General features: G+C 52.1%; 1 protein-coding gene across 3 annotated transcripts; it reads right to left on the bottom strand.

Moving 5' to 3' along the window:
* Positions 1 to 2761: 2761 nt before the first annotated feature.
* LOC105494788 (hippocalcin like 4) lies at positions 2762 to 12729 on the bottom strand. 3 transcript variants are annotated; one of them, XM_071095545.1, is made up of 5 exons: positions 12507 to 12729; positions 7229 to 7350; positions 5926 to 6095; positions 5442 to 5657; positions 2762 to 4128 (listed from the first exon to the last, which is right to left on the bottom strand). In XM_071095545.1, the coding sequence occupies exons 1-5, from the start codon at positions 12680 to 12682 to the stop codon at positions 3931 to 3933; spliced, it is 882 nt and encodes a 293-aa protein (XP_070951646.1). In that variant the 5' UTR covers positions 12683 to 12729; the 3' UTR covers positions 2762 to 3930. The 3 variants fall into 3 exon arrangements, with proteins under 3 accessions (XP_070951646.1, XP_011761915.1, XP_011761916.1); XM_011763613.2 differs by lacking the exon at positions 7229 to 7350 and having other exon boundaries at positions 12507 to 12636; XM_011763614.3 differs by lacking the exons at positions 7229 to 7350; positions 12507 to 12729 and adding an exon at positions 12266 to 12374.
* Between the last annotated feature and the right edge of the window lie 15 nt (positions 12730 to 12744).

Raw genomic sequence — 12744 nt, 5'->3', positions numbered from 1 at the left:
CAATCCTGTCCCAGCTTAGGGAAGAGCAGGAGCCCTCAGCACAGTCGCACCTTTTATTCACTGTCAGTAGGAAAAGAAACACACCACACAGCACAGGGTTGAGCAGTGAGGGCAGTCACTGAGGGCACAGCCAGAAGCAGCACATCTGGAGGGGACAGGGGGCTACACTGGAACTGGGCCCCTTCCCCTGCCACCCAGACCCCCCGTTCCCCAAGCCTCCTCTCGACTGCTGCTTAGAAGGCACTGGGCCCGACTGGCCTCCACCAAGCAGGAAGGGCTATATACCCTGGCAGGCCCAGTCCTGCCCCCACACTCTGGCAAAGGTAAAAAGAAAACCCCGAAAATTTCAGAAAGAAAATTCCATATTTTTCTGAGACTTTTTAATTGCAAGGTTTGAATTATTTCTTTTTTCAAGAATGATGAATAAAACATGTAAGAAATTCTTGACCCCACAGTGATCTCTAAAGTCAGCTCAAAGCCTCACCCAGGGTGGATCTTCAGGAAATATTTGTTGCTTCAATACATTTTTATGTAAAAAATATTTACAGTGTCAGCTTACTACCCTGCCTAGAGACCCCAGCTTCTTCTCTTCTCTTTCTTTTCTTTCCCCCATCCCACGCCATTCCTTCTGTCTCTGCAGCAAGGCAAATTTCTACCTCTAGAGACTCTGTCATTGTCAGGAAAGGATTTAGTGCCTTTACTTATGAACTAGCTTTTTCTTAACTTTTGATGTAAAGGTAAGTTAAATAATCCTGACTACAGCTGAAAGGACTAAAGTGGCCATCTGAAGTAGCCTTTGCTGATAATTTTTAGAGATAAGAAATAAGATGCTCATCAATTAGCCCAAAAGGATGAACGAGGGTAGAGTATGTGAGAAGGCAGATTCTGGGACCTTGCAATTCACAGAGTTGTTGCAAGAAGATTGGAATTTCAAAGGAGAGTTTGGATATATCAATGTTTTGATTGTCTGTGTACTTTTGTGTCTGTGCAAGTCATACATAAATCTCTGCTAGCCTTGTGCTTTGTGGCAAGTCTCTCTCAGCTGGTGCAGGGACGGGAGACCTGTGTCTCTTCTCAAGGCAGGGCCAGTGCTCTACCACAGTGCTCCTGAGCACACAGTCCCTGGAACACCCAGGAGTATGTGGGAGCAAGACCTGGCCCACCTGTGGTTCCTCCCATCAGCGAGATGGTGGTCCCAGTTCCTGGCCTGGCATTGTGTGTTCACACTGCTGGGCTGTCTGAGAATACTGGGCCTGACCAGCAAAAATCATCCATGTGTATGTGTGTCCAGAAGCCTGGAGTAATCAAATATGCCTTCATGGGTAGGATTTGCCGACCAGCTTGGAAAAAACAAAAACAATTCTCTTAGGGAAGATGATGGTGGGTAAAGACAATGCAGGATGCTTCGAGGGTTCTGACTCAGAGGCCTCCCAGGATAGCACTGAGCTGTTAGCACAGCTGCCAGAGGCAGAACACAGGATGCTTGAAAATGTGGGGACTTCAAACAAGCTCCTTTTTTTTTTTTTTTTTTTTGGAAGACCACAATCTCAGAAACTTCTTAGCAGGAGGCCTATAAAGGATGAAAATCAATGTAGCTTTCCCTGCTGTCAACTTCTGCACAGCTCAGTCACAGAAATGGACAGAGAAGAGACTCTGAAAAGAAGAAATCCTCTTAGAGCCTTGGGTTCAAGTCTTAGCACTGTGTCACCTCCTGACTATGTGATCTTGCACAAGGGACGCTTCCTCTCCGAATCTCAGCTTCCAAGTCTAGAGAAAAGAAATGAAAATCCCCACCTCCATGGGCTATGAGTATAGAATGAGATGGGGCACATGGCAAGCCTTTGAAAGCCAGGATATCCTGTGTAGTTGTGAATTAGGCTAGATTCAACGTTTGCAGGGAAGGAACCTCAGTGAAAAGCTTTCCACCAGAAGATTTAGGTCACAGCTGAGCCAGGGTGGTGAGCATCTGCGTGTCTGTGATGCTGACTGACTGCACAAGACACACCCAATAGCCAGCTCCTAGGAGCAAAGCAACATCCTTGAGGCATTGCTGGATAAACAACTGCTAGTTCCTGCCTGAGGATGTTAATTCCCCAGCCTCACCGTATGACTGGTCATGAGCAAGAGGATAGAAAACGGGTGGCAACCCAGTGGCCTTGCTACCTCCAAGGGCCCAGTAGAGCTTGGGACCAAGGTCTATTGATCAGCATCCCCCAGAGTTTTCACCTGCAGAGAAGCAGGACAGGTGAGCACTCAGGAGTGAGGAGCATGCTGCATCTCTTTCCTGCAGATGCAATTCCCCCACCCCGGGCTCAGCAATCATTTCCTACTCCTACCCTGGGCTGACAGCACCTGTGTACTAGACTGTTTTCACCAGCAGTTCAAGAGGAAATCAACTGTCACTGCACGTCAAAGCTAATTTCTGATCACAAGTACAGGAGAAAGTCAAGTGAAAGACCTGATGAAGAAGCAAGATTAATTTTTCTGGCAGTCGAAGCATGCAGCTGTATAGCTCATGGATCCAAAATTGGAAAGCAGGCATTGGAAAGCAGAGCCAGCACACTTGGAAGATGATGAACTACCTAGCAGATCTAAGATTTGGGGTTAGAAAAAGCCTTTCGAACGGAGCATGCCTGGCACATTTTTAGGCATTTGGTCCATAAATTCTGTCTGGGTGCCTAAACAGTGGCCAGGTGAGCCTTTTCTTCGAGCTCCTTCTGATTCTGTGGCAGTGAAGGAACAAGTCCAGTTCTGAAACTAAACCAAATTCAGAAACGAACTACCAAGATTCGGGATATACACTTGTCTCACTCTTTGCAAACCTTGTTTTTTCCTGTCTCTGAAGTCAGCATCTAACCTGAGTAAGTATGTAATAGAAAGTTGCTTGTCGAATTGAAAAAGGTAATAAAAAGGAAGAGCTGAAGCAGCAAAAACTGCTGAGCGTGGCAGCTCAGGACTTAGTCTGAAAAAGTGTTATCTGGTAAATTTCATGGTCTTTTCTCCCTTTTTTCTCAGTTTTTTTCCCCTTAAAAATTAATATTTTCTCTATTCATTTAATCATTTTATAAGAAACCAAGTAATATAGAGTATATTTTAACCTCCTGAAATAATAAAATGACTGTAGCTCCTTTAAAGGGTACTAAAAAAATAAGTATTACATAAATTTCATTTTTCTTAAAACTTTCACTCACGTGGCTCAACTTCCAAATGCTTTTCATTTCATCCTTCTGCAGCTTTGTGTGGAGCTGAGCTGGAAGATGAAATAGCTCCTCCCAGACTAACCAGCTTTCCAGCACCCTCTGCTCAGCTGAGACCCTGACAGCTGGAAGTTTGCCTCACAACCCTATGAGCTTCCAGAGGGCACAAGATGTGTCTTGTAAACGACCATATCCTTAGCACCGAACAGGTGCTCAATAATCACTAGCTGAAGAAAGGACTGAAAGAACGCTCCAAAGGCTGGGGCTGGAAGGGCCAGGTAGAGTAGAAGGAATGGGGAAGAGACCACCTTTATGGGATCTGGAGCCTCAGGAGTGGACAGACCCAATTTGGCCCTGTGACAGGCCAGTGGGACCACATTCTATAAAGCATAATCCCAGGATCAAGAGAATTTTGAACCAGAACCCCAAGCCCCCAACTCCTTAACCTCAGCTCCTGGGGCAAAAGCCAACTCCCCTATGCCCAATGGACGCTGGTTCTGTGCCAAGTGGGAGGTGGGGCTAGAAGACAGGATACCGGAGGACCTGTCTCTTTTGCAGGGTAAGGTGGTCCCTCAGGGATCTTGATGGAGGGGAGGAGGGGCTTGGGCAGAGGACTGGGTGGGCCAGAGAGGGGGGTGGAGTGTCCCTCCTCCTGGGAGGCCAGCCAGAAAGGTCATCAGGTTGGGAGGTGGCCATGCTCCTTCTGGCCAGGGACCCTGCCCCTCACCAGCTTCTACTTCTGCATGTCACACTGCAGCAGCAACACAATGGATGGGTCACTCTTGGCTGCCTCCTTGAACTCCTCCAGTGTAATCTGGTCGTCCTTATCCTGGTCCATCTTCTTGAAGATCTTGTCCACACGCTGCTGGGGCGTGAGCCCGTCCTGGTTCATGCGCATCATGATCACGGTGCCCACCATCTTGTAGATCGCCTGGTGAGGGAAGGAGGAGGGAGGTGTGAACACCCACAAGGGGCCCTGAGAAGGGGGGAGGTGCAAACACCTACAAGGGGCCCTGAGAAGCAGGGGGTGAAGGAAAGGGATCTGGCAAGGAGAACACTGGGGGGTGGTTAGGATACTGGAAGGCATATGTGGTCATTAAGACTGGATATGGATATTTAATGAGCAACTCTTTTTTCTTTTCTTTTCTTTTTCCTTTTTTTTTTTTTTTTTTTTTTTTTTTTTTGACAGAGTTTCGATCTTGTTGCCCAGGCTGGAGTGCAATGGCATGATCTCGGTTCACCACAACCTCTGCCTCCCGGGTTCAAGCGATTCTCCTGCCTCAGCCTCCCGAGTAGCTGGGATTACAGGAGCGCACCAACACGTCCGGCTAATTTTTGTATTTTTAGTACAGATGGAGTTTCACCACGTTGACCAGGTTGGTCTCAAACTCATGACCTCAGGTAATCCACCGGCCTCAGCCTCCCAAAGTGCTAGGACTACAGGAGTGAGCCACCGCACCCAGCCCCCAACTCATTTTTTATTTAGACTAAATAATATTTATGTAGATGAAACATGCCAGAAACCCAACTTCATGGAAGTTTCCTAACTAGGAGACCTGACTGATGGGGCTCCTGGCTCCCCGTATGACCACCTTCCTGTCACTCTCTCCCTCTCGTGGCTCTCCCACCACTGGGCCTCCTGGCCCCTCCTTGAACGCTGCAGAGAAAGGCCGACCTGCCTTAATTGCCCTTCAGCATGGAACGCTCTCCCCCAGGCATCTAGCAGTAACGGCCTCACCCCGTTCAGGCTGCGGCTAACTTTCCACCTTTTACAAAGTCACTTCTCCATCACACTCTCTCCCCACACTTTGCTTAATGTATCTTCCTCATAGCACCTAAGGCCTGACCCCGCATGTCTTCCTTCATTTATTTTTTAAAAAATTTCTTACTAGAAGGAATGCCCCATGAAAGCAGGAACTGGCAGGCCCTCAATCCCTGCCTGTTGACAGAATGAGTTAAAAACATCTGCTATGAGGTCAGACTCCCTGGATTGGTTTCAGGAACCACCACCCGCGACCGTTTCCTCCTCTGCCAAATGGGGTTTGGGACAGTAACCACCACCCCCCGTCGAGTGTCGGGTAAAGCATTTAGCCCGGGCCTGTGGTCCGCCGCGGGGTGGTAGGAGGCTGGATCGCAGGCTTGGAAGCAGCGGGAAAGCCCCGAGGACCGAGGGCAGCGCGGAGGCAGGGGCGGGGGCGGCGAAGCGCTGGCCTCGGGGATAGCAGCGCCCACGCGGCCCCGCACCTCGATGATCTCCAGCATCTCCAGGCGCGTGATGCGCCCGTCGCCGTCCAGGTCGTACATCTCAAAGGCCCAGTTGAGCTTCTGCTCGAAGCTGCCGCGGGAGGTGACCGACAGGGCGCAGATGAACTCCCGGAAGTCGATGGTGCCGTCGCCGTTCTTGTCGAAGGTGCGGAAAGCGTGCTGCGCGAACTTGGAGGCGTCGCCGTAGGGGAAGAACTGAGGGGAGTGCGGCGGGTTAGGGCGCAGCAACAGCTCCGCCCAGCCCGCCGCCACCCCAGGGAACCTCCCCTGCACCCCGGGTGCCTCGCCTCCTCCCACCCCGGGTGCCTCACCTCCCCCGCACCCCAGGTGCCTCGCCTCCCCTCCCACCCTGGTTGCCTCGCCTCCTCCCACCCCGGGTGCCTCGCCTGCGCTCACCCCAGGGTGCCCTGCCTCTCCCACCCCGGGTACCTGGTTCCCGCCACCCCAGGTGCCGGCCGCCCACCTTGATGTAGAGCTGCTGGAACTCCTCCAGGTTGAGGATGCCGCTGGGGCAGTCCTTCAGAAAGCCCTTGTACCACTGCTTCAGCTCCTGCTCGCTGAACTCAGTGTTCTGAACCAGGTCCTCCAGCACCTCGGGGGCCAGCTTGCTGTTGGTCTTCCCCATGGCGGGGACTGCGGGACAGAGGGCTTCCTCCGACTGGGTCCAGGGCAAGGCCCTGCCTCAGCCACAGCTGCCCCCTCCCCTGCCACACACAGGGTGGGGCTGCAGGTTCCTTCCCCTCGTGACACTCCCCCATAATTGGGCCTTCTCTCCCCTCACAACACCTGCATTCAGGCAGGTTTCCTCTCTTGGTCCCCCAGGTCTCCCGCCTTCCAGGTCTCAGTTCTCCTTCTCACTAACCGTGCAGCACTCCACAGTCTTCATCCTCTCCCCTCCGGCTCACACCTTCCATGGCTCCCATGCCCACAGACTAAGACCTTGACTCCTCTCCTTGCCATTTTGGGCTTTCTGCAGTCAGCCCCCACCCTCCTTGGCAGGCTTCTGTCCTGAGAAGGGACCTGAGGCAGGTTCCTTGTGTGTCCCCCTGGCACTGTCTCCCAATTTCTACCTCAAGACTTTCTTGGGCCACCCCAGTAGGGAGCTTCTCTCCCTCTTTTCTCTGTACAAGTAGAAATCCTCTACTGACATTTGGCTTCTCATTAATCCATTCATTCCCTGAGCATTTATTGAGACTGACTGTGTGCTAGGCCCTGTGCCAGTGATGGAGATGAAGCAGACATGAGCCAACCTTCAATAACTTGTAACTGGGTCAAAGAGGCAGATGGTTGGTTACAAAGGACCTCCAACCCATGCCAAGAAATTTGGAGGGAACAGACGCTCCTGGAATTTTTTAAAGCAAGGACTGGGAAGATTGCATTCATTCCACAATATTTACAGAATGCTTATGATATGCCCAGTCTTGAACGAGTCACTGGGGACCCAAGAAAAGGTATATGTTTTAGAATTTCTCCAGGCCGGGCACCGTATTTCATGCCTGTAATCCCAGTACTTTGGGAGGCTGAGATGAGAGGACAGCTTGAGGCCAGGAGTTTGAGACCAGCCTAGGCAATACAGTGAGACCTAGTCTCCACAAAAAATTTAAAAATTTGGCCAGGCGCGGTGGCTCATGCCTGTAATCCCAGCACTTTGGGAAGCCGAGGCGGGCAGATCACGAGGTCAGGAGATCAACTCCATCCTGGCTAACACAGTGAAACCCTGTCTTTACTAAAAATACAAAACATTAGCCAGGCTTGGTGGCAGGCACCTGTAGTCCCAGCTACTCGGGAGGCTGAGGCAGGAGAATGGCGTGAACCCTGGAGGTGGAGCTTGCCGTGAGCGGAGATCGCACCGCTGCACTCCAGCCTGGGTGACAGAGCGAGACTCTGTCTAAAAAAAAAGAAAAAAATTTGCTGAGTGTGGTGGTGCATGCCTTATAGTCCCAGCTACTTGGGAGGCTAAGGTGGGAGGATCACTTGAGCCTGGGAGGCAGGGGTTGCAGTGAGCTGAGATGGCACCACTGTACTACAGCCTGGGCGATGAAGAAAGGCCCTGTCTCAAAAAAAAAAAAAAAAAGAATTTTCCTTTGGCCACAGCATGCAAGATGACCTTTGGTGGAGGCAGGTAGGTAGAGCAGCGAGGGGCCTGCTACACAGTTCAGGTGAGAGACAATGCTGCCAGAGTAAGGGTCGTGGAGAGACGTGGATGGGCTGAGACATTAAGAAGGGCACTGGCAGGACTTTACAATTGATTGGATGTGGGAGTAAGAGGAACAGAGGAGTTGAGGCAGAGCCTCAGATTTGAGGCTCGGTGGATAGAAGTGTTGTTGCTGGGAAGCAGGTTTGGGAAGGATCAAGAGTTACTTCCCAGTGGGAATGTGAGCCCATATGTGGGCTGTATCAGGGGAAGTGTTTGAAGAGGTACGGGCCCTCCTCAGGAAGCATGGCCAGACCTTGAAGGCAGAGTGGACCCTCCTGTCTGACCTCCCTGGGAGGAATGCCCTTGCAGAGTCTGGGTTTTCCAGGACATGGCTTGGGAGGTGCCTCTGACCTGCCTAGAGTCTCTTTGGAAGAGGGTCAGTCTTCCACCCCAGGGTAGCCTGTCCTCAAGATACTCTGGAAGAGGAAGCCCTTGGGCTGAGAGAAGATACTTATGAAAATTCCACTCCCATAGCCTGATGTCTGCCAGTGGGCTTCTAATTATTACTGCTGGGAAAACACTAAACAGCAAATCTGAGGTTGGTCCATTCCTTCCCACTCCCCTTTGCTGGGCTGACCTCAGGCTAGTTACAGATCATCTCTGGGCCTCAGATTCCTCCACTGGGCCCTAAGGAAGACCAAGGAGCAGTGCAGGTAGCAACATCCTTCCCCACTCCCACAGGATGAGGAATTGTATGCCCTCAGGAAAAGCCAGGGAGGGGGAGAATGCCATCTTCAGGAACCTGAGGCTGTGCGGAAAATGGCTACACTGAGGCCAGAGGCAAGGATGCCTCTGGAACACCCATGTGCAAAAGAAAGCAGGCCCCATCCCTCTCCCAAATCCAAAGGACTCTGAAGGCTCAAGGTATAGTCAAGGAAGCTGGAGAAGCCAGAGGCAGAGGTGTCTGATGGGGGGAGGCAGAGCCTCTCCCTCTGTCTTCCGTAGGATGTGCTTGAGAGTCTGCATGAGGGGTTGGGTCTGTGTGTGGGAGCATGTCAATGTCTGAGGCTGCAAATCTGTCAGAGTGCACACGTCTCTCTGTGTGTGTCACAGTGTCTGTGTGGCTCTCACCTTATACCCCTTTTCTCCTCCCTGCTCTGTGCTGCCTTCTCCACAATTCTCTGTCTCCTGGGGTCCTCCCTGTTCCCTGTTCTTATTGGGTCTCAGACCCAGACTATGCCTCCTCTTTTATTTCTTCTCATTCCCTCTAGATCATCAGAAGGTCAAAGCTGAGCCTGGGCAAGATAATGAAACCCCGTTTCTACATAAAATTTAAAAATTAACCAGACATGGTGGCATGTGCCTGTAGTCCCAGCTGCTCAGAGGCTGAGATGGGAAGATCACTTGAGCCCAGGAGGTTGAGGCTGCAGTGAGCTGTGATCAAGCCACTGCACTCCAACCTGGGCAACACAGCAAGACCCTGTCTCAAAAAATAAATAAATAAATAAATAAATAAATAAATACGAAATTAAGAAAAGAAGGTCAAAATTGGCAGTGCCCTTTAAGACCATCCCCTTATTTCAGTGAAAATAGAAATTGAGAGAGAGGAGAAGACTGGCTCAGGGTTACATAGCAGGTCAGTGGGAGGGCCCAGATGAGCACTCAGGCTGAATCCGTGCCACCTGCCTGGGCCACCGTCTCCAAATCATGGCTATTCTTGTTCAGCACAGACCTTTTCCACCCACATCTGCCCTCTGGGAAAATCAGAGCTCTGATCTCCCTTTTGGCCCCAGTGGAAACATCTGGGGCCACAATCTCTGATACCCAGGAGATAGTCACCCCTAGGGGTGCCCACCAGCACCTCTGAGCCAGCAAGTCTACAGCCAGACTCGCTCCCAACCAGAGATGGTCAGACTGTCTCTGTTGCCCCTTCCTTCTCTCCCTCATCCCTGGGGTATGGGGAACACAATCTTAGCTACCTTCATTTTTTCTCTTCCCTTTGCCCTAGGTCTAACTTGCCATCAAGTCCTGTTATCTCTTATTTTGAAATGCTCTTGGTACCTTCATTATGTCCATAGCCAGTGACACAGCCGAGGGGCTGAAGTCAAACTATGCTCTTGCCCATGGGGCTTCCCTGCCTGGCAGGAAGTGCCTTTCTTTTGATTCCTCTGTTAGGAGGGAATGGCTTTTTCCCCCCAAAAGGTACAATATAAGCTAGAAGTAGCCATGCCCATGGGTCCCCTGAAACTCCAGAATCCTCTAGAATCTGGTCTCAAAGTGCCCACCTATCTAGCCTCAGCTCTCATTGCTTACCTCACCACCAAATACTCCTCTCAAGCCAGCCTTCTCACAGCCAGACACGCCTCACCTCTTTGCTAAGCTATTTTCCTCTCCCCTAATATCCTTTCTTCTCTCCTGGGCTATAATCAGTCTTCAGGGCCTGGTTGAAGCCTGCTTCCTTATGATCAGCCTTTTCCAGTCTGGACAGTGGAGAGTCAGCAGCCTGGGCTGAGCACTTTGGGCATGAGTCAGTCCCCCACAAGCATGTAGACTTCAGAGCTCTCTGACCCTCACCTGGTGCTGTAGAATCCCAGGATACAGTCTGACTTGAGACAGGTCTTTGCATCAAACCCCTGTCTGAGTCAGAAAAAAAACTCTCCAGACCTTTTTGCTCAATGGCAAGGAGTTGATCCCCTCCAATATGCCCCAGTCCACTTTTGAGCAGGTTGAAGGGTGAGAAAAGTTTATTTTTCCCATGGGGGAAATAAAAGTGCTTTTCCCTATGCACTCACTTCTCTCAGTGAGTGCTTAGTCCTCACTGGGTCTGGGACCCATAAGAGCAGGGGGTTTTCTCTCTTATAGCTCCCCTACCCTGGTTCCCACCCTGCCTTCTGTGCCTACACAGAACTGCCCTGCGGAGACATAGTGGCAATGCCTAGGACACAGTGATGTTCAATGAATGTCTCTTGGTGGATTACATAAGAGGAGCAGAAACCCCTTCTTCCTCCCTGGATCTATGTCAGGCTGTTTTGTTTATCTGCATTCTTCTGCTCTCACACCCACTTCAGAGACAATGGAACCCAGACCTAGGGAAAGGAAGGGTTCACCCAAGGTCAACTATAGCCCATCAGCAGCAAAGTGAAGGCCAGAACCCAGCTGGGGACAATGCTCTGCTGGAGCTGTGGCCCTGCTGAACCTGGGCAGGCTCCTCTGCTTACCTCTTGAGGGCTATCCTCCAGCTGTGAAGGAGCTGAGACTGCCCCATACACAAAACCACTGCCCCAGCATGCCCAGAGGGTTCTTCAAGAGGGCTAAGGGCTGTGGGGCTTGAATGGAGAGGTGGCTGAGGCTTTGAATGGGAGGGACTGAAGGAAGCAATAATCCCACACCCTCACCCAGCTTCAGAGGAGCGGGTGCTGAGGCGGTTGCCATAGTGACAGTAGCTCCCTGGTCAGGAGATTTTCTCTTTCCTCTCCTCCCTTTGCTCTTCCCCAAGCAGCAGCAATAGCAGCAGCAACCAGGTCTTTTCCCTCTCCTTCTTAATGAGAGGCGGGGGATGACAAACAAAGAGTAAGCCCTGATGGTCACCTTCAATTTGGAGCTGTCCATGTCAGGATGGGCTAGTGGTCTAGGAGGGACTCCTAATAGAAGGGGCCTAGAGAGTGTGTAGGAGGAGGTAGCCTGTACCTAGGCTTAGGTAAGAAAGAATGTGCCTTCAGTGAGTTCTAAACCAACCCCGCCCCCCTCAGGCCTCCTCTCTTTAATGTCCTCTTGGTTCAGGGTTCTGTTTTTCCATAATCAGCCATAGAACCAGGGTGTCTTAGTACCAAAAAGCTGTTCAAGTTCATCTCACCCAATCTACCCTCTCTCTTATACCCCTCCCCATTTTCATGAAGGATCAGAGAGGGAAGTGACTTGGCCAAAGTCAAACTTTGGCTGTGCAAGATTTGAACCCAGCTCATCTGCCCTCCAGGTACAGTCCACTTTAGGGCCAGGAGCAACACAGCCCACATGGCACTTTGGCAGGGTCCCCACGGAGCAGCAGGAAGATGGAGAGAGGGAGCAAATAGTCATACAAATTAGAGAGATATTTGACAGGCAGAATGAGAGGACTTGGTGCCTGGCTGTGAGCGGGGAGGGAGGAGGTATGGAGGTTGGGGCCTTGGCAGCAACTGGACTGACAGGGCATGGGTGGTCTGCTGGGCGTGGTGTCCTTGGTTCATCCTCCCGCCAGCATGAGAGTTGCCAAATATGGGGCCTCTGCCTAGCACTGGGGGCCACTGAGGAGGGCTGTCGAGACTGTCTGTGAGGAGAAAAACTGGGGAAGGGGCATTGTCCCTCCCTCAGGTATGCTGTGGTCTCTGTCAGCTTGAGGGGTGGTAAGTGGGGACAGTGTCTGGGGACAAGGAGAAGGCAGCGCTCTGTGGAGGGGAAGGCTGTCTTTGGGGGCAGGGGCTCCCTGATGAAAAGTGGCTAGGGGCTATCTGTGGAGGTGGGAGTTTGCCATGGGGCTGGACAGACAACCCATATCCAAACAGAAGGGAGGGTGACCAGCGCCTGGAGCTAGCACCAGCGCCACCACACCCCCAGATGTATGTGTGTGCATCTGTGTGCGTGTGTGTGTGCACGCGTCTATGTTGGGGGCCAGAGCAATGGTTGTTCTCACCTGAGCTGGGGATAAGGAGGCAGCTCTGCCTCCTCCTCTGCACCCATGGGCCTGGACTGAGGTGGGCGGTCTCCTGCCCAGGGGTGGGTTCTTCAGTTGCTGCCGCCTAAGGCGGAACCACAGGTCGGGGAGTTGAATCAGGGCAGGACATGAGGATGGGAAGGGAGAGTGGAGGGGGAGGGGGTCAGGGCCTCCACCGGGTGGGGTTGTTGCCTTGAGGATCCGGTCCCACTCGCATTACCTGAGGCCGCTCGCCGGGTCGCTGGATGGCTCCGAGCCTCGGCGGGCCGCGGGGACCGAGACTGGCTCCCGGGCCGGCAGCTGTGCTCTCCGAGGTCCGCGCCGGAGCCGCCTCCCAGATCTTGTATCACTATGTGCCTCCCGAAGGCGACACGTTTTGCATAAGCCCCGCCCCATCCCGGGCAGGTTGCACGGCTATTGGCTCCTCTGGAGCGGAGTGGCAGGCGGGGTTTCAGGTG

Source organism: Macaca nemestrina, chromosome 1 (genome assembly GCF_043159975.1).
Source record: "Macaca nemestrina isolate mMacNem1 chromosome 1, mMacNem.hap1, whole genome shotgun sequence".
Taxonomy (NCBI): domain Eukaryota; kingdom Metazoa; phylum Chordata; class Mammalia; order Primates; family Cercopithecidae; genus Macaca; species Macaca nemestrina.
Note: the sequence above shows the minus strand (reverse complement) of the source record. Positions and strands in the feature narration are given on the sequence as shown.